Source organism: Panicum virgatum, chromosome 2N (genome assembly GCF_016808335.1).
Source record: "Panicum virgatum strain AP13 chromosome 2N, P.virgatum_v5, whole genome shotgun sequence".
Lineage (NCBI taxonomy): Eukaryota > Viridiplantae > Streptophyta > Magnoliopsida > Poales > Poaceae > Panicum > Panicum virgatum.
In genome coordinates, this window is record NC_053146.1 from 31,261,130 (window position 1) to 31,288,211 (window position 27,082).

Consider the following 27,082-nt stretch of genomic DNA (forward strand, 5'->3'; position numbering starts at 1 on the left):
CAGAATTGTTGGCTATATCGTTGCCTCAACCCACTTGGCTGGAGGTTCTACAAACAAGTTACATTGATAATGCATAAGCAAAACAACTGCTACCTAAATTACTTCTGCATCTAGAACAGGGTCTTTTCAGTCTAGTTCAAGGAGTAAACAAATACAAGGGGAGAAATTAGTTGGAGCACAATGCTTTATTATAGAACAAAAGTTATGCAGGCTCTTCGTTCTAGTGCCATTGGTTACTTGTACCAGGGCCAAAACGCTATTTTACTGGCCGCACATGAAGTTCATTCAAGTGTTTGTTTGTTTGTTTGTTTTTTTGTCTGTCAGCAAGCAAAAACTGAGAAAGTAGCTTATCTTAGACTCTTTACAACCCTTGGAGATCATACTTGGCAGGTAGTTTCTATGGATTTCGGCGAGGGCCTTCCATCTTCTAGTGGTTGAGAATATTTGCATGATACTCATAAAACTTAGCGAGACTACAATAAATATTAAAATTTTCATGTCAACTTCTAGAAATTGAGATTACAGGTTACAGCTCTGTTCTTACTCGATGAAAGTTGTCCTAAACTACCAAAGCATTATTCGTTAAAAATTTTCACAGATTTACAGTGCGTAGAATGTACTAACTGCAAGCAATAGAACAAAATAAAAATGAGAACACTGAAATTCCATCTATCAGTATCAATCTATTTTTATTTGCACCAGAGATGATAATACAACTCTTTCTTTTGTAGCACAAGATGATAGTACAGCTATGTACACCCCAAAAAAGGCCCATATCATAAATACAGGCGTATGAGCCTAGCGTACAGTTGCCCAATTAGGACCCATAGCCAAAAAAAAAAGTTTGGGTTCGTCTGTGATTGCAATTACAAAACACATGCACAGAAAAGAAAAATGTTACATCATCCCCTCTTTGCTATTGGCTATTATTGCTCTGAGTATCGTATTGCCATTGACGACCTTTGTTGTTGCGACAAGGAAGTCGTGGCCCATTCCTTCCTGCAATACGCAAGCCAATAGATTTTTTGAAGAAAACAAATCTTTCCTAGTGACATTTAAGGTATTATGCGTTAAAAGAATATAGTTCCTAGGAAAGACTTTGGTCAGGTAAAAAGTAGTTGATTATTTTTTTTAACAAACAACGCTCGACGAGTGGGTTTCTATTGATATAGTGGGAACAATATACAAGGGACTATGTCCATAGGAGGCCATAACTAGGGAAAAAAGAAAAAAAAGGACAAGAACCACACCGACAGATTGGATTGGAGTATCAACACGCGCCGAACTCAACACAGCTCTAACAACTCAGGCTAGTCGAATTAGAACGTCAACACAAGCCGCACAACTTGTCTCTTCGAAACAAACTCAGATCAGATTGGGACATCACCACAGACAAGACCACTCCGATGGGCAACGGAGACCGAACGAAGCCAAACCGCCATGGCTACCAATCTCACCGAAAAGTCCACCACCATGTGTGACCCGCGCTATAGTGTCGCTGCAACACCATCCACCATCCGACAAGGTGCCATCGGATCCGGACCACACACAGGCTGCCTCGTAGTCACCACCGCGATAACACAACGCGCGGGGGCCTCGCCAAATCCGCCATTGGACTCCACCTCGATCGTCACCTCGCCAAAGACACCACACACGGGGGCCTCGCCATGCCCGCCTTAGTACTCCCAATCGCAAATCCGTTTACTAATTTGCCATCAGAATGATGAACAATCTTGCCTTGTCTCCAAGAAACCCATCAAAATAGCCGAGCCGCACCCACCAGACGACATCTCATTGCCCCATTGTGCAATAACCTCAGTCATCATGCCAGCAAGCAAAGTTTTCATCCGCGCCGTCTTCCGACGATGTACCGCACCGAAGTCGCCGAGCAAAGCTAAGCAACCCGCCGCAGTTCGCTACAAATCAAGTTGTCCCATGATGTCTTTGCTGCAGGCACTGTCTTCCGACGTGGTCCCACACCGCACTAGCAATTGCCAAGCAGCGCCAGCAGCAAGCAGCCAGGGCCGACACTAAAGCGACAACCCCTAGCTGCCTGCATAACATTGGTCGCCACCACCATGAGCTCAGCAACCCCCTTCGAGCCTACCACCTGCACCGGCCACCATTGCCGTGCCACCGGCAAAAGCCACCCATGACCAACGACGACACTACAATGCTACATGCTGAGACGAGTCTCCACCAACGACGCCTCCAAGGAGTTGACAGCGCTAGAGAACACCGTACAACAGGGATGAGGCTCCAAGATAATGCCCCCAACGAGGAGAACGATGCTCTAGGCCGCCATCGTCATCACCACCAACAGGAATGCTGGTAAGGCTTTCGGCCGGAGAATCCCATCCCTAGCAGCATGCATTCGGCCGAGCATTCCAGGACCACAACCACGGAAGCTCTCCCGAGTGCAGCGCCGCCGCCGAGCCTCCTCGAGCCGCGGCCAGTTCAAACCTTCACGCAGCCTTCAATCAGCCGCACCTCCAACACGTGCAACCACACCGCCAAGGCTGCTGACACGCCGTTGCTCCTCAGCCTCACAGCCGCACCATCGTCACTCGAATTCGGCCGCAGGAGGCCGCTGACCCACTCATCCTCCCATGCGCGACCCCACACCACTTCCTCCTCCCATGCGCGACCCCACGCCACTTCCTGGACACCTGCGTGTGGCCTTCCGCGGCATCGCCAATCGCCTCACGAGCCTAACCGCTTGGCCGCCTGATCCGGCAGGAGACACCTACGCGGGGCCTCCCGCGGCATCGCCGTTCGCCTCGTGCGCCCTAACCGCTTGGCCACAGGATCCGGCAGGAGATGGGCCGGATCTAGCGCCATGGCCACCACCCGGCGGCCAAGAGGTTCGCCTTAAACCGCCCCATCCACCGGTGTCGTGTGACGTTGCGCTACGCGGAGCTGCGCCATGAGGGACTCGCCCACAGCCCGCTCTTTCTCTGCGATCGCTACGGCGCCGGCTCCCCACGGACGCCCGCAACAAAGCTAGTCCCTATTGCGGGTGGCGCTCCTGCAAGGCTTGGCCAATGGAGAGAGGTGTCGTCACCGCAAATCAGCACCCCTCCTCCCCCCAGCGTGGAGGACTCTAGTGGCCCCATCCAATCTACCAGCCGCCACCTGCGTCGGCAAGCGCCCTTGCCGCGCAAGTCCCCAGCACGCCATGCACACCGTCACCGCCTTCTCCGTGTGCCAGGTGTGGCCACCAAAGCCGGCAACCTCCTGGGTACCTCCACTACCGGACACAGTCCTTTGCCAAATCTCGTGCGCCGGCTCAAAGAGACCCCGCCACCGCCCACCTAAGGAGCCGCGCTATTAGAGTATATTTGGGATATCTCTATAATAGGTTGGTTATGATTGTATCCAGACTCCACCATAACGCAGGAGAGGTTTGCCATCCAAGTCATGTGCCCCAATACATACCGATCTAGGCCTCAACGCAATACAATCAATCCACGCATTATACAGAATTTTATTCTCGTACATGGTATCACGAGATTAAGATTTGGAAGCCTAGGCTAAACCTTCTGCCGCCGCCACCCAGGTCCCTGCCTTCCTCACGTCGTTGGCCGTCCTCCATGGTGCTCCTCCAGCGCGCTTCCTCGACGGCCTCCTAGCGCGCCCACCTCCGCGGCTGATCCCGTTAGTTCGCTGCCCCCACAGCATCTAACAGCAGCAAATCAGGAAGTACCTCGTCATCCGCCATGCAAGCAGCCGTCGACGACGACCTCGACCCACGCTACTGTGGTGGCAGTCGCGGTCTCCCTAGAGCGCACATGCCCTACCAGTGTTGTCGTGGTGGCGGCAAGATCTCTGCGCGGAGAATCCACCTCGTCGTCGATGGTTTGCGTGGCGGCGCGCCCACACCGCCCTCTCCATCGCCATGGTAAGATGCGTCGCCCGGCTTGGGTCCACCCTGTGTGCCCCAGCAGGTGGCACCACCCTCCACGTGACTCCTCCCTGGCGGGATAGGCCGGAAGCGATCCAGCCACGCAGCTCGCGCCTCCTCCCCTGGCAGATTCGCGTTGGGCTCCTCCACACCTGGCGGTACGGCCCCGCCTCCTCTGTCGTGCCTCAAGGGCTCCCGCCGCCGTCGTTCGGTACCCGTGCTGACTGGCTGGCTCCCCAGTGCGGATCCGCCCCGTCCATCCCCATTGTGGTCAGCCGGGCCTGTCTAAAATCATCTGTTTCCACCTTTCTCAAATACTGTTCCGTGTGAGAAGGATAGAGATAAGAGGAGGATGAGGGGCTTCGCTACACGCACCCAGAGGTACTACACAAGATGTTGCTGTATCTTTTTCTATTTTCCCTGATCAGAGATCGGGATTGTGTCGCACACCGCCCATCGACCTCACGCCTATACTTCGACAATGGAGTTGACTTCACCAGCACCCTTCCTCATCTTCGACTATGCGGTATGGCGAGGCATGCAACGCCCTAGGGGACGCCCGTTTGCAACACCCTCCTCGTCGTTTTGTCCGCATGTCGAACCTCTCCGGCTCGTCTTCGTCTTCACCGATCGGGACGCCTTCACCAAGCTCACCCACCGTCATCTCGCCTCATGCTACTCGGTCTGATCAGCCAACCTGTGTGATCCACCCAGCTCCCGTGACGTACGTCCTCATCGAGCGTGCCCCTTAACCAAGCACAGAGGGCTGCCGCTGCGTCGCCTCTTCGGGCAGTAGTGCCATCATCCCGTGGTCTTTTTCGTTGTTGCATCCTCGCCACCGCCAAACACATCTACAACCTCGTAGCCGACTTCGCATCGCTGCGCCTTGCGCACATGGTCTCCGTCAAGCTGTTCAAGTTCTTTGCCAACTTCTATGCCCGTCGCCGCCGCGACCACTACACCAAGTTAGCTGGCCTTTATGCAAGTACTTGGCTGCTCTATCACTACATTTCGTCTAGCACAACCTTGTCGCCACCACCATCGTCTCTACTTCACCTACTTCGTCAACCCGAGTTGCTTCGGCTTCTTCTCCCTCATCGTTCTACACCGCAACTGTCATTGAGACATCTTCTGGTCCCCTACATTCTGCGACTTGGGTTGTGCGCTCTCCCTCGTACATCCGGTATTGGCAACACTGGCGTGTGCCTTCGCCCCCGACACCCTACTGGGTCTGGCAAACCCGGTACTCGCCTCGGCCTTAAAAGATTTGACATCTTCCTCGCTTCGTCCTCGACGCATCACCGTCTTCCCCTACGGTGCCTCTGCATCACCACTACTTGGCACCCCCTTGCGCACCAGCGGCTTCATGTGCGGCTACCTCTGCATCGGCTACCTCGACAGCTACGTCGACCATGGCTACCCTACGCACGGCATCGTCGTCCATAGCTATTCACCCTCGTCACGGTTACCTCAACATCGGCACAAAGGGCTATCATCCACATGAGGCTTCGCTAGTTTTTCTCCAGTCACAGCATTCTTACTGCACCGACGTTATGTCTGTAGAGGAATATCAGTCCGTTGGTTCCTATCTTCGGCTTCTTTCCTAGTCTCACCGTCTATATAGTGCTTCTGTTGTGGCTGTAGGGGAATATTAGAGTATATTTAGGATATCTCTATAACAAGTAGGTTAGGACTATAACAAGTAGGTTAGGATTGTATCCGGACTCTTACCATACCGTAGGAGAGGCTTGTCCTCCAAGTCATATACCCCAATATATACCAACCTAGACCTCAATGCAATACAATCAATCCACGCATTATACAGAATTCTATCCTCCTACACGCGCGGACTTCCGACAGCTCCCTCCGTTGACGGCTACAGAATTCTATTCTACACGCGCGGACTTCCGGCAGCTCCCTCCGTCGACGGCGAGGAGAGGAGGGGTAATTGGTGGCGGCAACTGGGGATTGGGTCGCCATCCGAGTCGCCCGAGCAGGGAGCTATGCAGGGGCCGTTCAGCTTAGTAGTGGATTTGTCGACTATTAAGAAAAGAATGACCCATACACTCTTCATAATAAGGGACAAAGCAAAAACCATGAAAGGAACCGACTCTGTAATAATCCCTATAAATGGTCGCACCATATTATTCTTATCAATTTTGTAATGACCCGCCATGAAAAACGAAATCAGGAAAATACATGCCATAGATACTGAAGTGAATTTTGGTGTCTATGAAAACACCTTAGAATCAATTTGCTATAAACATCTGGAAATTGAGAAACAAATGGGACAACACATACCTGTGCACTAAGGAATCGGAGGGCAGCAATCTCAGCAAATGTGACTCCACCGATAAACACAACCAAAACCAGAGAGCGACGACCAACCCTAGAATAGACAGAAATTTTCGAAAGCAGACTTAAAATCATGAGAATATGATGGGAACGATTAGAACTGCAGCAAATGACAAATCTTTCCTTGTAAATATAAGTAAAAGAAAAAAAACAGACACCAGCAAATTCAGTAAAATAAACACTAATATTGCTCACATATTCCATGTTTTCCTTGTCTTTCTTTTTTGACCGAATGTCTTCCTTATCAAATATATTGAATACTCATTCCATTAGAGGTGCAAATGGGTGACGCTTAGGTGCATCTCCAACCCTCCTTAGTTCAAACATTTGTATTATTTCTCCAAAATAGGATCCGATTTTGGAAAAGTAGTACAAATATTTGAACTAAGGAGGGTTGGAAGTGCACCTAAAGGTCACTCATTTGCACCCCTAAGCAAGGATAGATGAGGTGCTAGGAATTCTAATATATTTCTAGCTTTCCCCAGAGTTACAAGCCATACTCATAAAAAATATTCGATACATATGCAATGACTTGATTCTTAAAACTAATCTGTAAAATTACATGTAATTTTATCCCCAAATAATAACCCAATCCCAAGGCCCTAGGATCCTAATGGGTTGCACAGGACATTTTCAGACCCCATTTTCCTTTAGTTTGTATACAGAGCCAACATGGTGTCCATATCCTCCTCCCTCCTCTCACCATTAATCAATAAATTTTTGAATTGTACTATAGGGGTGAATTACCTGTCAATACTCTGTTGAGCCCCTGAACCTGGCTGTACTTCCAGTGACGAATCAAACGAACCACCCTACATGAGTTAGATGAATATTCGCGAAAAAAAAATTGCTTCCCTAAAATGCGAAGTCATTCTATGGAGTCCACTGACCCTTTTCAAATCCAAATGTGGACCTGGCAATAGTTTCAACAATTCTTCAACAGAACGCCTGTAAAATAAGAAATAACTATAATGTGAAAGAGTATATGTGTAAAATCTTTCATCCTTTAATTAAGGTCATTCATGCAAATCACTTGCACAACATAACAGCTGATGCTTTCTCACAAAGAAAATAATGAAGCATTTATTGCTGCATAAATAGCACTTATTTCATCTGATATATTGATACAAACTATAGTCTGTCTGGCACGAGAAAGCAAAACTGTAAATAAAAGAAACTTGGGTGACGCTCCTATTATATTGGATATTTATTCTAGTAGAACAGATTTTAGCTGTAATTTATTATCAACAATATGACTCATAATTTTCCACAGAATTAAACAGCACAATTTCTTAAGAAAAAAGGAATTGGAAGGTCACAATTTTGAATCAAGTATATGAGAGGGGAGGAGAACATGTAAGAATTATGTATTTATTATGTTCTTCGCCAGAACAAAGAAAAAAGATAAATGAACAAAACCATGCTAGAACTTTCCATCACTCCGAAAAAGCTAGATGTTTCCTTTTATTCTCTGATTCTTTTCGCATCTTTTATGTCTACCAAAAGATCATAGAGATCCCATCGAAAGAAAAAGAACAATCATAGAAACATTTCTTCCATACAAAATTAAACAATATGTACGTTCATAGAAAGACAAAAAGAATATTATTATCCATAAGTACAGAGAGAAAGAAACTAGGATGACAATCATACCATCCAGATCTCACTGCATGCTGAACAAGGCGAATACTAAGAGGCGCATATCCAGAAAAAATGTACGATACATCACTAGGGCTGAGATTGACATAAGAATAGATTAGTGGTAGATAGCATGGCCAAAGATATTGAATGCCAAGTTAGTTACAACAAGCAGAAGGATGGCCATAGTTATGTGCTTCATAATCATAACAATGAAGCAGTGCTTCCATGAAAACAAATAACTTTTAAAGCAAGATAGAAAGTAAACAAAATGACTCAACATTTTGGTAAAATTTTAGCATAAAATTTAGTCAGATGCATCAAAACCAATAACCAATTCCGTTCCTTCCAAATTATTAGTGGAAGCAACTAAAGGCATTTTAATTCATCTCTAGTACAACTGAAGGCTCCAACAATCTATATTACTTAACTGTATGTAAGAAACAGTGCAAGTGACAAGCAGATTTACATGCGGCAATATTAAAGCACAGATTACAAGTGCTTATATGACCATGCATGTATGAAATCATATGTTTGCAGCATGAGCGAATGGAAGATAACATGCAAAGTAAACATATAGCCTCAAGTGTTAATACTTTGCTGTATCATGTACATCAACTATAAGCTGCAGAGCTCTTGTAATACCAACCCAATTGCTTCTTGATTCCTGGGAAGCACAATAATATGCTATAGAAGATTAGAAAGGAAAAGGAAAATAACATCGAAGGAGCCATGGGTGACTCTGATGAAAAAGTTCAGTGAGGACCAAATCTGACTAACCTGTCTCTTAAAAAGGCCAGCCTTCTCCAGATTGTACAATAAGTGCATGTGCTCAAAGCCATAACTATGAAGTATCTCTCGCCTAGACAGTAGAATAAAAAGCAGAGTAAACAAGGATGAAGTGTACACTGAACAGTATGCTGGAATCTATCAAATAAATTATAACATATGCACAGCGTATAACAATTGCACTTGCAGACCAAGTAAGACAAAATGACTGCTTGATCCCTAATTCTTGTCTCAAAGTCTATTCATTTCATGCATGAAAACAATACACAATAAAAGGTGGAAGTTTCATAAGGGTGTACAGGGACTTGTTTTACATTTCGTATGAAACATGCCATACATTTGTTAATACAGAGGAAGATGGCTCATCAAGAGGAGAAGGTGCATCAGAAGATGGTTTCGCTACCCGCCGAGTACATGTATAAACACGTGTGACAGACAGTTTACTGTCATAAGCAGTGCCCATAGGAACCTGTGGAATATCCTTCGAGAAAGAAGGGACTATGGGTGAATGGGCCATAGAAGAAGGCTCCACAGGTGAAGAGACTACGGGAGACTCAACGGAAACCTCAGAGGAAGGCACTAGGTGTGGAGGAAACATAGGGGCAATAGGAGTATCAGGAAAAAGTAGAAAAGAGAGTGGCTCAATGACAGATGCATGAGAAGCATCAGGAGAAGGACGAGGATAGAAAGGACAAGACTCATCAAAAGTGTCATCCCGTGAAATCCTCATCCGACGGCCAATAGTATCCCAACAACGATACCCCTTATACTCAGCACTATATCCTAGGAAAACACACTCAATAGATTGAGCGGTCAGCTTAGTGCTCTCAAGAGGTGCAGGAAGCACATAGCAGACACACCCAAAAAGGCAAAGGCAAGAATAGTCAGGCAGCTTGCCACAAAGACGCATATACGGGATCCCACCACGAAGAGAGGATGAGGGCTGAATATTAATAAGATAATTGGCACTAGAAATAGCTTCAACCCAAAAATGTGGTGGAATAGAAGAAGCGATCATAAGAGCACGACCAGTCTCAAGCAAATGACGATGCTTACGCTCAGCAACACCATTCTGAGCATGAGCACCAGGACAAGAGAATTGAGCAAGAGTGTCTTGCTCAGAAAGAAACTGACGAAGAGCTCCAGATAAATACTCCCCAGCAGAATCAGCATGAAAGACCCTAATAGAAGTATCAAACTGAGTATGAATCATGGTGGCAAATTTTTTATAGATAGACAAAATCTCACTACGATTTTGAAAAAATAAACCCATGTGTGGCGAGAAAAATCATCTATAAAAATAATACAATATTGATGGCCTCCTTTCGAAACGAAGGGAGCCAGACCCCATACATTAGAATGAACAAGATCAAAAGGATGTTTCGACACCAACTCACTACAATAGTAAGAAACCTGGAGTTGTTTTCCTAAATGACAACCCAAACACTATTCTAGGGATACATCACCAGAGATTGACCCTAAAAGACCACGACGAACGAGCGTAGACAGATGCGAGCCACAGAGATGTCCCAAACGATGATGCCACTGAGCAAAAGATGATGTGGATGACGTAGATGCAGCAGAACCAACAAGACTGGCAGAAGCAGCGAAAGGAAGACGATGCCAGTCAAGCTCCCAAAGACGTTGATAATCACGTCGACAAGGGCCATTACCAACCATGAGCCCCATGATGCGGTCCTGAATACAACAAGAGTCAAAATCAAGAATCACACGACAACCATGATTAGTGAGCTAGCCAGCAGAGATAAGCTGCATGGTTAATTTGGGAACATAAGAAACAGCAGGTGCATGAAAAGAGGGAGATGAAAGAGTTCCCTGTCTTGCAACAGAGAGACGATCCATCCGCAGTTTGAGCAGTGATAGGAATAGATGGTGTACTAATGGAAGAAAGACTAGTGTGATCAGGAGTCATATGAAAAGAAGCACCAGAATCTAGAATCCATGGAAAAGTACCTAAAGAAGAAGACTGAGAAGCAGCATCAGCATCTGACTGTGCAGAGAACTGAGTAACAGAACCAACAGCTCCCGGAGCTGTAGAGGCAGCAAGGCGACGTATCAGAACCACCTCGGCGAGACTGAGTAACAGAACCAACAGCTCCCGAAGCTGTATCAGAACCAACAGCACTACCTGCACCCTGTGAAGCACGACCATTACCACCTCAGCAAGACTCAGCTTTCTTCTTCTTCTTGAAACAATTTGCCTCCACGTGAGTCTTCTTACCACAATAGTCACAATGAAGACGATCACCCCCTCCTCCCTCAGAAGAAGGTGCTGCTGGAAGAGGCACCTTAGATGGAGTGGCGACAGCCGGAGACGAAGAAGACCGAGCAGCCAATACTGAAGAAGACGAAGACTGCAATAGACCCGCATTCTGAAGACACGGCTCCTCATTACGAACAGCAGCAAGAGCCTCCATCAGAGAAACACAGGGCACACGAGAAACCAACTGAGCCCGAAGCTGCTCAAACTCATCACGAAGACGACTCAAAAAGTCATAAATGCACTTAGCCTCTAGAGCAACCTTCTGAACCTTACACGAGTCACGAGTGCCGGGTGATAGTGGAGGACCAATAGAATAAGTTGACGCCACACTGCAAACATCTGAGCATAGAAATCAACAGTAGAATCATCTTGGCGCAATAGTTGTTCCTAACGTAGAGCAGCAATATAGGTAGAATGACCAGTGGGCTCATAACGCTCACGAAGAAAAGCCCACATCTGATGTGCATGCTCAAACCAACAATATCCGCAGAAAGATGCTCCTCCATACTAGCACCAAGAACAGCACCAGCACGAGCATCCTCATCTGAGACATAGGACTCCATACTAGCATCATAATCATCAAGCATCTTCATCTTCACATCATCAGTAGCCTTATCAGGAATAGTAGGCCTAACAGGAGCAACAGGAGGAGGTGGGCAGGGTATATCACCAGTAATGAACTCCCAAAGACGAAGACCACGCATGTGCCATCGGAGACGAGGAACCCAATCACGATAGTTGGTGCTATTGAAAAGCACCGGACATCGTGTAATCTGCACACCACCGGATGACAGAACGGAATGAGACGCCATCCCAAACAGCAGCAGTCGTCGACAAGAGCGCAAAGGAAAAGCGGCGGTCGACGACGAGAACACAAAAGAAAAGCGGCGGTAGCGGCAGCGATTTTTTTTTAGTACTTTACTAATAAGTCCGGGGCAAAATGAAACGACAGACCGAGTCGCAAGAAGCCACCAGATCAAAACAGCAGTCCTCTTTTTTTTCTTTTTCTTTTTTTACACGAGAGAAGTTGCTCTGTTGAGGACTCGGATGAGAACCGAGCAAAACAGAGCACCCCGACTCACGCGCAGACGATGGCACGGATCAAGGAGCAGGGGCCCGACCAGGAGGCCTGGGGGCGCGGCCTGAGGCGAGGCGGCTGCACCACCGGTGGTGGCGGCCCGAGGTGAGCCGCGGCCGGAGGCTGGGGCGACGGCACGGCCCGACCAGGAGGCCTGGAGGGCGCCCGAGGCGGGGCGACGGCGCAACCAGTGGTGGCGGCCCGAGGTGAGGCAGCGGCCGAAGGCGACCTCGTGACCCGACCCAAGGCAGGGGCGTGGCAGCGGCCAAATGAGGCGACGCGGGCCGAGGCGGCTGCGCAGCGACGAACGGCGGCAAGACGAGGCAGCGGAAAGGAGCCAACGCCCCCTCCAGCCGATCCGAATCACGATGAGAAAACCCATTTGCTCAGGATGAAGAGCAATCGGTAGACGTGAGAGGATCAGAAGAAAAAGAAGGGGGGGGGGGGACGATGAGCAGGCGCAAGTGTAATGCCAAAGAAAAAGAAACCCTAATTTTGCCTGTGATACCATGTTATGAATAGCACTTGTATTCAATATGAGGGCTCTAGGTCCGAATATATACATGTACAGGTATTAGAAAATATGCACAAAACCCCTTATACAAGGGGGAACTACAAAGTGTACATATACATCTAACAGCTAGCACATCCACTAGTCACTGCATATCAGGATATTGGAATCAAGACGATGTCTAGTCCATGATCAGAGGCCCAGTCAACGCCTAGATGTCTCTGACAAGACATGTGGCCACCTTCAATTGATAAAGGTGTAGGGTTATAAGACCATTGTCTTGGTCATCCTGTTGTATAAAACTTGGCCATCAAGCCTATTTATGAATTTCTAATACTTTTCAATATTTCATTTATCATGTATGGAAGGTGACACATCAAATTTGTAAATTTATGCATTAGCTTGATGCGGGACTGGTGCAAAATACATGGATGCTTCATATTTATTATGTCTGGGTACCAAGACAAGCCAATATTCTATTATTTCATAAAAAGTTGGGAGAAAATGGACATCTCATGCGGAACCTGGAAAGAAAAATGTACGCCAAGACAAGATACACTATTAGCCCGTTTTACATATAATGTTGTGGTACACTGTACATATCAGAAGTTGAAAAGCATTGAATCAATGAACATAAAACTTTGCACAGAAGCAATAAAGGAAAGAAGAAAGTTCCAACATAAGCATACCTCAAGTAATCAAAATTCTTCTTTGGCAACCCAGCATTTGTAAGAGAGAGTAACACTAGAAGGCGAAGCACATTTTCAATAGGTTCCTGCTTATGTATCATCTCCTCAATGTACTCAAAGCATCTGGGGATGAAGTTAACTTAGCAGTATACTAACATAATTTGGGAGGAAGCAAAAAGGCATAGAGTGCCCCCCCCCCCCCCAAAAAAAAAAAAGACATAGAGTGGTTAATCATGATACAAAACATGCAGTCAAACTTCACATAACATTTTGGGCGGATTTTGTACCAGTATGGAAGTAAAAGAATATCAATATAAATGCAATTCAAAACACAATTTAACTTTGTCAATGCTCAAGAGAACTAATTTTTACTCATTCATTAAGTTCCCTTCACGTCAATAGAAACAGCATACCAAAAGTGATACTTTACGAAAATGAGTAAACCTAACAATAAGTTAAATAGGAATAATGAATGAGCTGCAAGAAAAAAGAAACAAAAAAAATTAAAGAGCAGTGGAAATGAAATGACACAAAGCTCAGCTGTGCATTCAAAGAACAAAAGAGCGAGCAGTGCAAAGATAAACTCACATTTCAAAGTTCTGAACTTCCAATATTGTTTGTTCTATGTCTAGTCGGGCATGGAATGAGGGTTTTCCTGTGAAGGATTGCAAGTGCTGTGCCAAATGAACATGCCTCTGAACCATTACATGCAAATAAGTTAGTAAACAACACAAAGATAGAATGCAGCCATTCAATCAACTCACAGCTATCTCCGGTAGCAAGTGCAACCTCCTCACAAAATCCTTGAGCTCAGAAACAGACTGGGTCTATGAAAACGAAAATATTAATAAATTAATTTCCTTTTCCACATTGTACTAGCAAAAAAGGTAATTTATTTTAGAAATAAACAGACAAGTAGACAGACATACTTATTACTGAAAGCAAGAAATACACTAGAAAGTAGTAGGCTACTCATGCTAAGAGTTCAACCAAAACATGTCCACACTTAAGACTAAAACATTTGGTACTATTTATCCAAGCAGTCATACCTAGATTACCAACGATGGAGCTACCTGAGATGTCTCCCCTCCCCCCAAGAAAAAAACTTCGAATAAGATAATTTTATCTAATTCAAGATAAGCTGGTGATTATAAAATTTGAATGACATTTTTAACATTTTTTATGATCTTCTGAATATCAAATCAGTTCAATTCATGTCATTCCTCAACAGCAGGTAAATGCTATATGTCCACATTATCATAATAACAATAAGAAATCAAACATACTGAAAAGTGACTGTGTCTAATATTTGTTTTAGGAACAGGATTTTATCCACTATTATCGTGCTGGATCTAAATACAGGCACAGAGGCAAATGGCAGGGCATTCATACTTGACAGGCAGTTTGTGAGGTTCATCCTCCTTGATTCAAGTCTGGAGTGAACAGAGGCTGATTATACACTTCTATTGCTCATTGTGTCCTGATAGAAATATACTATGGTCCATTATAGAGGCTTTCTATGAAGAACTCAATCTTATCTATAAAGGAAAGTAAAACTTGACAAACAAGCAAAATACTCAATCCATATATAGGCGAACAACTCAGAAACACGGATACGCCAGGGTACACGTGTATCCCGTGTCGGATACGTATCCGATACGGATACGGCACGGATACGGCACGGATACGTATCCATGGCGTGTCCGCGCATCCCAGATTAAATGGGCCGGAAACTGAGAAATGGATACGTATCCTTTCCAATTTGTCATCTGCAAAAGAGAGAATAATGGCTTGTATTCCTCCAAACTCTAGAAGGGTGGGTATATATGGATCCTATACATGGGCCTCTAGATGGGCCTCTATACATGGGCTCAATATACTCCAACACCCCCCCGCAGTCTGAACTACCAACGCAGCGGTGTTGAAGACTGGACAAGATGAGAGTACAAATAGAGTACAAAGGGCAAATACCCCCCCCCCCCCCCCCCCGCAGCCACAACTAGCCACCGGCTACATTGAGGCTATATCGAAACTCCGAGAAGGTCGAGGAGGGCAGCCCCTTGGTGAAGATGTCAGCAAACTGGGAGGTGGTCGGGACATGGAGTACCCGAACATCGCCGATTGCGACTCTGTCGCGCACGAAGTGTAGGTCGATCTCCACGTGCTTCGTCTGCTGATGCTGGACGGGGTTGGTGGAGAGATACACGGCGCTGACGTTATCGCAGTAGACGAGCGTGCTCTTGGCGAGCGGGCTGTGGAGCTCCGTCAATAGCTGTCATAGCCAGGAGGCCTCCGCCACACCGTTAGCGACAGCCCGGTACTCCACCTCGGCACTGGAGCGGGAGACAACCGGCTGCCGCTTGGACGACCAGGAGACCAGGTTGCCACCCAGGAAGACGGCGTAGCCGGAAGTGGATCGACGAGTGTCCGGGCAGCCAGCCCAGTCAGCATCGGTGTAGACCACCAGCTCAGCAGAGGACGAGCGGTGAAGCACCAGGCCGAGGTCCACAGTGCCACGGACGTACCGGAGGAGACGCTTCAGCGCAGCAAGGTGTGACTCCCGGGGATCATGCATATGGAGACAGACCTGCTGAACAGCGTAGGTGAGGTCCGGCCTGGTGAAGGTGAGGTACTGCAAAGCGCCGGCCAGACTCCGGTAGGCAGTAGGATCAGCCACCGGATCACCCAGATCAGCAGACAGCTTCGCCTGAGTGTCGACAGGAGTGGAGCAGGGCTTGCAATCAGTCATCCCAGCCCGCTCCAGAATATCGAGTGCGTACTGCCGCTGGTGAAGGAGAAGACCAGACGGGCGAGGCTCAACAGTGACGCTCAAAAAGTGGTGGAGCTGACCAAGATCCTTCATAGCAAACTCCTGCTGCAGAGAGGAGATGACACTCTGAAGCAACTGCTGACTGGAGGCTGTGAGTACAATGTCATCGACATATAGCAGCAGATAGGCAGTCTCATCCCCACGGCGGTAGACGAAGAGAGACGTGTCGGACTTGGACTCGGTGAACCCCAATGTCAGTAAGAACGTGGCGAACCGAGAGTACCAAGCCCGAGGAGCCTGCTTCAGTCCATAGAGAGACTTGTTGAGCCGGCAGACCATATTCGGACGACTCGAGTCCACAAATCCCGCTGGCTGAGAGCAGTAGACAGTCTCTGAGAGAGTGTCGTGAAGAAACGCATTCTTCACGTCCAGCTGGTGCAAAGGCCAGGAGCGCGATAGCGCAAGCGAGAGGACCGTGCGCACCGTAGCGGGCTTCACAACCGGGCTGAAGGTCTCATCATAGTCCACATCAGGCCGCTAAGTGAACCCCCGGAGAACCCAGCGAGCCTTGTAACGCTCCAGTGTGCCATCAGCCCGACACTTATGCGTCCAGATCCACTTGCCAGTCACCACATTGCAACCAGACGGACGCGGCACGAAGTCCCACGTCTGGTTGGCAAAAAGAGCCGCGTACTCCCCTTCCAACGCGCGACGCCAGTGAGGATCCGCCAAGGCGTCGCGGACAGAGGAGGGTACCGGAGAGACCCGCGGCTCTCCCTCGGTGGCGGAGAGAGTCGCGGCCTGGGAGGCCATCTGCTGGGTCACCATGGGATGGATATGCCGAGGATCCCGATGGATGACTGGCGGGTGGTACACCTCCGGCTCGGCTCGAGAGGGAGCCGGACGAGGCGGAGGCGGCGACGGCTCCGGTGTCGGCGTCGCAGGAGCCTCCGGAGCAAGAGGCGGCGCCGGTGTCGACGCTGAACGACGCCGGTACACCTGCACCGGCTCAGCGTACCGCTGCGGCGTCGGGGTCGGCGCCGACCGACGCCGGTACACCTGCACCAGCTGAGTGTATCGCGCAGGTGCAGGGGAAGGCACCGAGGCCGCGCGTGGCGCAGCGGGAGACACCGGGTCGGCGCGTGGCACGACCGGAGGTCCGGGGGCCACACGTGGCGCGTCTGCGGGCACCGGGGCCGCGCGTGGCGCAGCAGGGATCACCGGCAGCGGTGCCGGTGTGCCGGGAAAACCTACAGGGAAAGGAAAGACAGGTAAAGGTGGCTGAACCACCGAGGCAGTCGGAAACAAGGACTCCAGCTCGGGGTCAGGAGAAAGTGTGGAGGAGGTGGAGTAGGGGAAATCCGACTCGTCAAAGACGACGTGTCGGGAGATCAGGACGCGGCGAGAGGTGAGGTCAAAGCATCGGTACCCCTTGTGGTCAGGGGAGTAACCAAGGAACACACAACGAGTCGAGCGGGGCGCCAGCTTGTGAGGAGCAGTGGCGGTGGTGTTAGGATAACACGCACGCCCGAAGACCCGAAGGTGGTCGTAGCGAGGAGGGGTACCGAAAAGAGCGTGGTGTGGAGTTGGAGCAGGAGAAGCAGTGGACGGAAGACGGTTGAGCAAGTAGGTGGCGGTGTGGAGGCTCTCAGCCCAGAAGCGCGGGGGCAGAGAAGCCTGGATCAGAAGGGTGCGCACGACGTCGTTCGTCGTGCGAAAACTGCTCAGCCTTGCCGTTTTGAGGAGAGGTATACGGACAAGACATGCGCAGCTGAACACCCCGAGAGAGGAAGAAAGAACGGGAGGTGGAGTTGTCGAACTCCCGCCCATTGTCACACTGGACGGCCTTAACGGTGTGGCCGAACTGAGTGGACACCCAGGCAAAGTAGTGGAGGAGTGTGGGGAAGGTCTCAGACTTGGCGCGCAAAGGAAACGTCAAAGAGTAGTGTGAGAAGTCATCAACCACCACCAGATAATACTTATAACCAGAAAGACTAAGTACAGGAGAGGTCCACAGGTCACAGTGAACAAGGTCAAATGCTTGCGTCGTATGCGAAGAAGAAGAAGAAAAAGAGAGCCGAACATGACGACCGAGTTGGCACGCATGGCAGAGGGGCTCAGCAGGAGCCCTAGTACCAGGAACATCGGCACTACGACTGAGCTGAGCCAAAATGTCGCGGCCAGGGTGACCAAGACGGCGGTGCCAGGTGGTGGAAGACGGTGTCGCGGCAAAAGCGGCAGACTAAGACGGCCAGGGCGAAGAAGATGGGGAGAGTGGTGCAGCGGAAGAAGGAAGGCGAAGGGTGTAAAGGGGCCCCGTGCTGTCACACCGGAGTAGCGGACGCCGGGAGGCCGAATCCTTTACAGTGAGGCCGGAAGAATCAAACTCGATAGAACAAGAATTGTCAGCTGTGAACTGACGAATGGAAAGAAGGTTATGAACCATCTGCGGAGCAACAAGGACATTGGGAAGACGAAAGGAGCCAGGAGCAGAAACCACGGCGGTGACAGGAAGGCAAGACCCGTCACCAACCATGATGGAAGGACAAGAGGGGTGTAAGGGTCGGACAGAAAAGAGGATACCGGCATCAGGGGTGGTGTGGAAAGAGGCACCCGAGTCGGCGATCCACTCGGTGCGGACCGGCGGCGTCCGCCCCATGGCGCTGAAGGACTGCGCCAGTGCGGCCTGGTCCCACCCCCCAGGCCAGGTCGGCTGCTGGCTGGGCTGAGCGGGCGGAGTCCAGAACGGCGCGACCGCGAGCGGTATACCGAACGCAGGCCACGCGTGCGCGAGCGCAGGCACGGGAAGTCGGGCAGCAGGGGCGGCGCCAGGGGCCCCGAGAAAGGTGGATCCGGCGGTCGGGGCGGCAGCGGCGCCCTAGGGCAGCCACATCGGGATGCGCCCAGGCCATGGGGCGCTGAAGGATGGCCAAGGCGTACCTCCAGGGCCAGGAGCAGTTGTGGGAGCCGGAGTCGGGGTCGGAGTGCCCCGACGGCCTCCACTAGTACCACCAGAGGTAGCGCCGCCAGCACCACCACCACGTCCGTCCCGACGACGACACCCGCGGCCTGCCCCACTCCCGGTCGGGCCGGTGAGAGGAGCACCAAGGAGGGGGTCGGTCCAGGATCCAGATCCAGAGGGCGGAGCCTGGTAGGTCTTGGCAGCGAGGAGGGTCGTGGCGAGAGCGGCGTCGGCCGGAGCAGCTCCGGCGGCGATCTGCTGCCCGCAGAAGGCGGCGGCGGCGAACGGCATGTCCATGGGGGGCATACCGAACGCAGGCACGAGCGCGGGCAGAGGCACCGCGGGCGCGGCTGCGGGCACCATGGGCATCATGGGCGCGGCGGCGAGGGAGGCAATGACCCGCGCGGGGTCCCAGGGCGCGTCGCGGGCGGCGACGACAGTGGCCCATGTCGCGGCAGCGTCCGCGGGGGGCATGCCCAGCCCGTAGGAGGGGAGTAGGCCGCCCCGCAGCGGAGGAGAGGGGGGCGCCCCGACGGGCGGCTACAGGGAAGGGGCCGCCCCAGCGGGCGGCTGCAGGGGAGGAGGAGCCCCGACGGGGGCCGTGGCGGCGGCGCCAGGCATGCCCGCGGGAGCGGCCCGCGCGCCCTGGGCTACGGCGAGAGCGGCGCAGAGGGCGGCAGTGGCGGTGCTGGGCACGCCCGCACCAGCACCCGCGAACAGGGGCGCAGCCGCGCCCGCGGCCCCCGCGCCCCTCGCGCCCACAACGGCAGCGGAGGCGGCAGGGTATGGCAGGGCCGGCACCGGCGGCGGCTGGGCCAGGGCAAGGCCAGGAGGAGGCCACGCGCCTGCCGCGCAAGGCGCAGGCACGCCCACAAGGAGCCGCGCACGCACCTGGGGCCGCGCCGGCGGTGCCTGGGCCATGTAGGGGCGGGGCGGCGGCGGCGCCCAAGCAGGGGCTGGATCCAGCGGCCGCGCCAGGGCCAGGCAGGGCTGCGGCTGCGACCGGATCCGTGGCGGCGGCCTGCTGCAGGGCAGCGGCTGCGGCCGGATCCGTAGCGGCGGCCTGCTGCAGGGTGGTGGGCGCGGCTGGATCGGCGGCAGCGGCCTGCTGCAGGGCGGGCTGCGCAACCAGGGCGGCGGCGGCGCCAGCAGAGGAAGCAGCAGCCGGCCAGGCGCAGCGTGCGCCGGCGTAGGGGCGCTCGGGGCCAGCAGGGGCGGCTCCCAGAGCAGAGGAGAGGGAAGGGAGGGGCGGCGCCGGCGGCCGGCCGGCCATGGAGGCGGCGGCGCCGGCCATGAGCTAGGCTGATACCATGCAAGAGAGAGAATATAGGAGAATAATGGCTTGTATTCCTCCAAACCCTAGAATGGTGGGTATATATGGATCCTATACATGGGCCTCTAGATGGGCCTCTATACATGGGCTCAATATACTCCAACACCATCGATATAGCCCGGCCCAAACTTCCGCCTCCAACGCGCGTCCGCCTCCCACGCGCAGCCCTACACCCGTCCCCTCCCTCCCACGCGCAGTCCGCCTCACACAGACGCAGCCGCCGCCTCCTCCCGACTGGGCGACTTCCCCGCAGCGCCCGTGTCCACCGGCCGCCGTGCCGCCCCGCCACGGGCCCCGCCCCTCCATGCCGCAGCGACGCCGCAGTTGCCGGGTCTGCCCGCGCTGGGGCCGGATCCGGCCCTCCCCTGCACCGGCCGAGCTCGAGGTAGAGGGAGAGGAGCCGCCCTGCCGCCGGAATCCAGCCCTCCCCTGCACCTGCCGAGCTTGAGGTAGAGAGAGAGGAGGGGGAGGAGCCGCCCTGCCGCCGGCTGTGGGGGCGATGGAGAGGCGAGTGAGGAAGAGAGGGACGGGGGAGAGCAGCGCCGGCTGTGGGGGCGATGGAGAGGCGAGGAAGAGAGGGACGGGGGGAGAGGCTGCTGTGGAAAGGAGCTGAGAGAGAGATTGGATAAGAAATGAAAGCTAAGTCTATATTATATGTCTTGTTCGGCTGTTCCTGTGGGCTGTGGCTGTACCTGTGCTCCTTTGTCCTCTCCCGCTCCTTTCTACTTCGGAGTTCAAGGTGATGTACTGAACTGCTACTTGTACTGAACTACTGATTAGTGATTACTGAATACTCAAGTTTTAGTAATAAATTGATTCATAGTTGGTGTTTGTGTGCAAATTCTGGACTTGGAGAAGGAGAACTCGAGAATGGACAATTGGACATTACAATTGGAGAATGGAGATGCTTCCGGTCTTTGTTTTGGCTGGTAATTGCTATTGTAAGGTAATTTACTACTTTCATAAATTTAATATGTGCCATTATTTATTTATTTAAAAAAATTATAAAACGTATCCGCGTATCGGGTTTTTTAGAAAATTGCCGTATCCGCGTATCCGTATCCTTCCGATACCGATACGCGTATCCGTATCCGTGCTACATAGGCGAACAACATTTCAACGTTTATATAACAAAGGACTTCTGATTCTAACAGTAAATGGTCTCAAAAATAAACTTGTATAAGCAAATCATCAGATAAAAGAATTAGGACAATTTAATTCTTACATTGGTCGATTTCACTTCCGCATAATCTTGCTGAATAGATGTTGCTTTTTGACGTAAAACCTGCAGACAGTACAATTTATGATAATTTGAAGTTGGTAGAATTGATGGTAGCTATAATAACAAACTGGAATTATCTTATAAAAAACAAACTGGATTTAGACACATTTATAAGCTATGACAACAGCAGGTATAACCAAAACCACAGAAGAATTACCACAAAGCTCGTTCATATGAAATAAACAAGAATTGAAGTCAATTGAGTGAACCTGAACTACAACTTCAAAATTCAGGTCTCGAATCTCCTTGTACAACTTATCACTGAAAATGAAAAGAATGACAATATAAATTCAGATGTCCACAAAAATATCCTGTAAGCCTATGTACAATAAGGCAATTATACACATATATTTGCACTATCTACAGTCACAAATAAGTACCAGCCTATATCCAATATTTTTGTAAATTATTAAGTGGTAATGTTAGGAAAATATGTTTTGAGAAAAGGTAACCAGTATAATTCCGCAGCCACTCTAGATACCCATGACCATAAAGTCATCAAACATCTTGCACCATCACTATTGGAAGGAATAACAAAAAGGTAACTTCAATCATATGAAAACTAAAAAAATCCATTAGTAACAAATATCTGAATTTCGACATCCAAGGTTTTGAAATGTGAAAAAAGAATCGTAAGTATCTTGATTAGGACAATGAAGTCAATAGGGTATCCAAAAATAATTTAAAAAATACAACAATGCTTCGTTACATACAAAGTAATCAGCACACAGCAAATTTACAATTTAGTAATATGTGCACTCTCCGATCACAAATATAAGTCATTTGTGACATATAAAAAGGTTTGACTTGGGACAAATATAAACGACTAACATTTGTGATAAAGGGGTATTTGAAAATACAAAGAGCAAACTAATCATCGCTGATAGAGAGTGATATTTACCTCGAATTCAGTGGAACCTTAACCTTTTTCCCATCTTGTTGAGTTCCCATTATGCTCGCATCAACTTCTACTGAACCATTATTAATTTGTAGCATCTGTAGAATATTACATGATCATAGAATTCATTTCAAATAACTCGAGATTCAAGATCACACTAGCTACACAGCATTGGGATGGTAGATAATATTTTCTTACAAAATGGATGATAGATCATCTGTATACATTGATGATTGGCTATTGTTGCTTTCAGAGCCATACAGAACAAAACAGACTGCTGGCTGCAGCATAGAAAACAGGTAAACACGCAGCTGCACATGCATTTATATATAAACTAAGATTCCTAGATCATCATGTGCTACCAGCAGGCATTTGCTAAAAGAGCATCATAGTAACGAATGGAACCTAATGATAGTTCAATAGAAGAATGGGAAATATTACATCCACTCTCCACACTCAGGTTGGCTAAATGATTTTCATAGATAGTTCAGAAATACCAACTAGGTCACCTCCAGTATGCACCGGAGCGCACCAATAGTCAACCATGAAAGCATTCATCTGACTAAGACATACAATTGTGTGCTGCAGCCTGCAACCACTCAAACAAAGGACATTTCAGGCATTTCACAGAATTCATTACACATCTAACACTCTTTATCGCTAGTTTGTATTATTATTAATTAGGTGAATAGAAAATATTGAAAGAGATTCTGGAAGATGTTGTATTGATAATTGATAAATATGCTGATATTACAATTGTAGGACCATTCCAAGTACTTTTTTGAATATCAGTGTTCAACTTAATAGTCAGATGATGTCTGCCGGAGACAAAACAATTAATTTAACGGCTAAGAATTTTAGATGACCTTTGGTCACTTTAACTGTACTCTGCAAAATCATTATTGTTCAATCTTATCAGACACACGGAAAACTTAACAGGGTGAATTTAGAAAGATAGATGCAGCAATCAAAAAAAATTTCTTGCTTTGAGCATGTAACTGCTAAGAGAAAGGGAATTATAGAATGTTTCTTGTTGGATACATTTTTGGATAAATCAATGTTAGTGTCGTACAGATAGGGGTGGATGATGAAGGCCCTAACACCCTTTCAGTATCCAAATCAGCTATTAATTATTTTTAGATCACAAATATGTAAAAATTTAGCTGGGCCCTTTGGAGCCCGATCCATAGAATATGTAGGTAAATTTTTTAAGCCCTTTATCAGGCCTACGTACCAATACAAGTTCATTGCCCTATGTTGATTTTCCTGCAGTTAGTGCCTATTTGGCATGGCTCTAGAGCTGAACTCCACCAACTCCAACCAATTTTCTAGCCAAACACCCCAGCTCCAAAACTTCATGGAGCGCCCCCAACTCTGGAGCCGTAGTGCAAATAGGCTTGAGTTTTGGAGCACCTCTTTTGCAACTACAAGAAGCTCGAATATAGACCTAGACGTGGAGTTGTGGGGTAATTACCCACCATTGCCACTCGTTACACAAAAAGCAATTTGTTTCTTTTTCTTTCCACAGCCCCACCGCCGCCGTTGTACACCCTTCCCGCTGTCAATGCCCGTGGCTCTCCTCCCGACCGCAGCTCCCTCCATCGCCGGCCGCAGCTCCCTCCACCGCTTCGCTCCCTCCTAGCCACGCCTCCCTCGCCGCCGCCCGCAGCTTTCCTCTGCCACCACGCCTCTCTCCTCACCGCCGCCACGCACACGGGCGTACCGGGAGGGGTGTGAGCACCACCAACCGTGGTGCCGCACGGGACACCGACAAGTGGGAGGACGGACTCACCCGCCCACACGCCACCGTGGTCACTGCTCCACGCTGGGGCAGGTGGCGGTGGTGACAAGAAGCCCCGCGTTGCATGACAGGGTGTGCGGTGCCGGCACGACGGTTTCTTCTTCCCCAAGGGCCTCCCGCCTGTGCGGACCATGGGGACACGCCAATCGGGCCTGCCACTCCACACTCCTCCCGGCAGCAGACTCCAACGAGTGAGAGGTCAGCAAGGAGAGCGTTGCATCGTGTGGGGTGCCCGTCTGCCCGAGGACTGCTACGGCGGCAACTTCTCCGAGAAGGCCGACAAGGCGTGCTCCAACAACTCTAGCACAAGGAAAAAAGAATGACATGTGGGTCCCACAAACCAGGGCAATGATGGCAATACACCCTAAAAACCATGTTTTTGGTGTTGAAATCACCCTCGTAGCCAAAAACCACATTGAGACAGCTCCAACTCCACCCAGAGCTAGCTCCATCTGGAGTTTTGGAGCGGAGCTACTCCAAGCAGAGTTGGAACCATGCCAAACAGACCCTTAGTAGAAAACACAAACAGATCATGTTCTCATTATCTAATGATGATCTATGCCACGATGAAAAGCTTTTGTCTACCTCATCCAGCAAGCCTTCATACGTCAATTGAGAGCACATTGCTGTCACCATGTCCACCTGAATGGAAACAAAATTAGAACAGATAAGAAAACTATGATACCTCAACCAGTATCACACCTGAAATCACTATACAAAAGGTATCACTTGATGACTTAAATAGAAAAATATGAAAAAAAAATAGGAGAAATCAAGAAGCACAAAATGAATGTTTTATGAAATGTAAATCACAGTATCAAATAGAATGTAATAGAAAATTTACCTCTCTATCTAACAGGATAACGGTGTTTATCTCCGGAATACCCATCTAAGAATCAACAAACAATAAAAATGGAACTAATCAGGTTCAAATGACTTCAGAAATCTGACTCATAAAAGGAAAACATTAGTTGATGTTACATCATCCATGTTGACCGGATCATCTAGTTGCATATTATTCAACAACTCTGCAGCTTTGGTAGATGCCACACCCTTAGCCCTAACATTTGGGATAACTCCAAAGGCAAACTGGCAAAAAGATGGAATAACAAGCATGAGTGTATAACTTCAAGAATCTTGTGATTTGCAGATTTCTAAAATTGGTAAATACTCTGCACTCTACAGTTCAGTAGCAGATAAAAAGTTAGCATGTCCCTATGTGCCTCAGACACAAATCTTGCACTAATATATAAATTTCAAATATACAAAAAGGGAGGACATTAGTACCTCTAGTTTATGAATTGCTTTTGCAACATGCCAGATAGAACTTGTATCTCCCTCAATAAGACATTCCTAAAGAATCATAGGGGCTCAAATGAGACTCAGGATATTGAAACACAAATGCTAGATGATATGCATCAGTACCTGCAAAGCATGGTCAAGTTCAAAAGAAAGGACATCATCATCCAATGGAACAAGATACAGGGGGTATTCTCCGAGCGTCAGTTTCTGATGAACTTTCTCTTCCTCCAGGACCTGCAGGCACCATGTAAGACAATAGAATCCATATTCCAATCACAGTTTCACCATTCATCTTCATGGAAGCTCACTTGTTCATAAAAACATAAATACATATCCTGGGCAACATAAGAATCATATATACATAGTACACACTGCCAAAGCTTAACATGCTAAATAGGCAAATACAATACAGAAGGTGCTTGCCAATTTTTGGAACATATTCAAACCAATTTCCAAGACTCAGCAATATCTACTTTTATGCTAAACATATCCATGATATCCGGCAATTGATATCACTTTGAGCTTTCACTCTTACTAAATTCAAATTTATAATAACTAAATAGTTATAAGCATTGGAAACTATTCTAAGGTCCAACAACCTAGACCTCCAGCGGAAAATAACTATGAAGAACACCTAAATGGATTAGCCCAAACATAAATAAGAACAAGAGATACCTTCTCACAAGCAACGGTGCGCCGTGGTGCAAAGTAAAGGAAGTATTCCCTTTGGAGCCCTTTAGATTCATCATTCCTGATCTGACTTGCGATGAATTTCATGAAGCTCAGCTGAGAGCGCACAAGATATACGACTTTTGGGCATTCCGTCTGCAAGGGATCGGAAGAGAGAATTCGCAACTCTGCACCATACTCCTGATAAGTAGAACAAACCAAATAGTGAGATTAGCAAGTCTGAAATTCCACAAATGAAATGTGGCAATAGCCTCGCCCTAGATATAATGCATAAAAGGTATTGCAACGAATTTTACAGCAATTCAGAGTTATTGAGACAACATGGTAACATTGAACCTTTAGCAGGGATGTCTGCACGATCAGCGACAGGGTCCCAGCAAGCTTCGGGTCAATGACCAGACACTTCTTCCCCCTTATCTGATATACACCACAAAGGAAATTAATTTCCTCAGTTCAGCGTCAAACAACAAGATCACTGGAGGCCGTGGTCTAGCGAGCAGTGTGAGACAAGAAACCCACGGTTTTTAGGATGCCGATTAGGTCCTTCTGCGACTGCTCCCTGCAATCGGAGCGAAAACGCCTGTCAGAATCCAGAGGCGTAACAGATAGGAGGCGAAAAGGATAGGAGGCACCTGAGGGCCGCAAGATTGAGCGGCGCATTGCCCAGGTTGGGGATCTGCGCCATCTGTCAAGAGCAGGGAGATCGAGGGGGGGAGGGTGCAGGCGCAGAATGAGAGGGAGCGAGGGCCGCGGCGCAGGGGGGAAGGGAGGGAGGGAGGGCGGCGGCTCAAGATCT

The 27,082-nt window shown here is 49.1% G+C and overlaps 1 protein-coding gene across 4 annotated transcripts; it reads right to left on the reverse strand.

The window, feature by feature from the left end:
• Positions 1-670: 670 nt before the first annotated feature.
• Positions 671-27,082, reverse strand: LOC120660205 (vacuolar protein-sorting-associated protein 33 homolog). Of its 4 annotated transcripts, none has more exons than XM_039938618.1 (22): positions 26,919-27,082; positions 26,806-26,845; positions 26,623-26,703; positions 26,272-26,466; positions 25,720-25,830; positions 25,582-25,647; positions 25,276-25,383; positions 25,139-25,183; positions 24,880-24,936; positions 22,497-22,591; positions 21,805-21,856; positions 21,539-21,598; positions 14,013-14,075; positions 13,837-13,922; positions 13,249-13,371; positions 8,678-8,759; positions 8,494-8,564; positions 7,913-7,993; positions 7,150-7,207; positions 7,007-7,071; positions 6,206-6,293; positions 671-999 (listed from the first exon to the last, which is right to left on the reverse strand). In XM_039938618.1, the coding sequence occupies exons 1-22, from the start codon at positions 26,969-26,971 to the stop codon at positions 898-900; spliced, it is 1,782 nt and encodes a 593-aa protein (XP_039794552.1). In that variant the 5' UTR covers positions 26,972-27,082; the 3' UTR covers positions 671-897. The 4 variants fall into 4 exon arrangements, with proteins under 4 accessions (XP_039794552.1, XP_039794553.1, XP_039794551.1 ...); XM_039938619.1 differs by having other exon boundaries at positions 7,007-7,038; positions 13,837-13,943; XM_039938617.1 differs by having other exon boundaries at positions 13,837-13,943.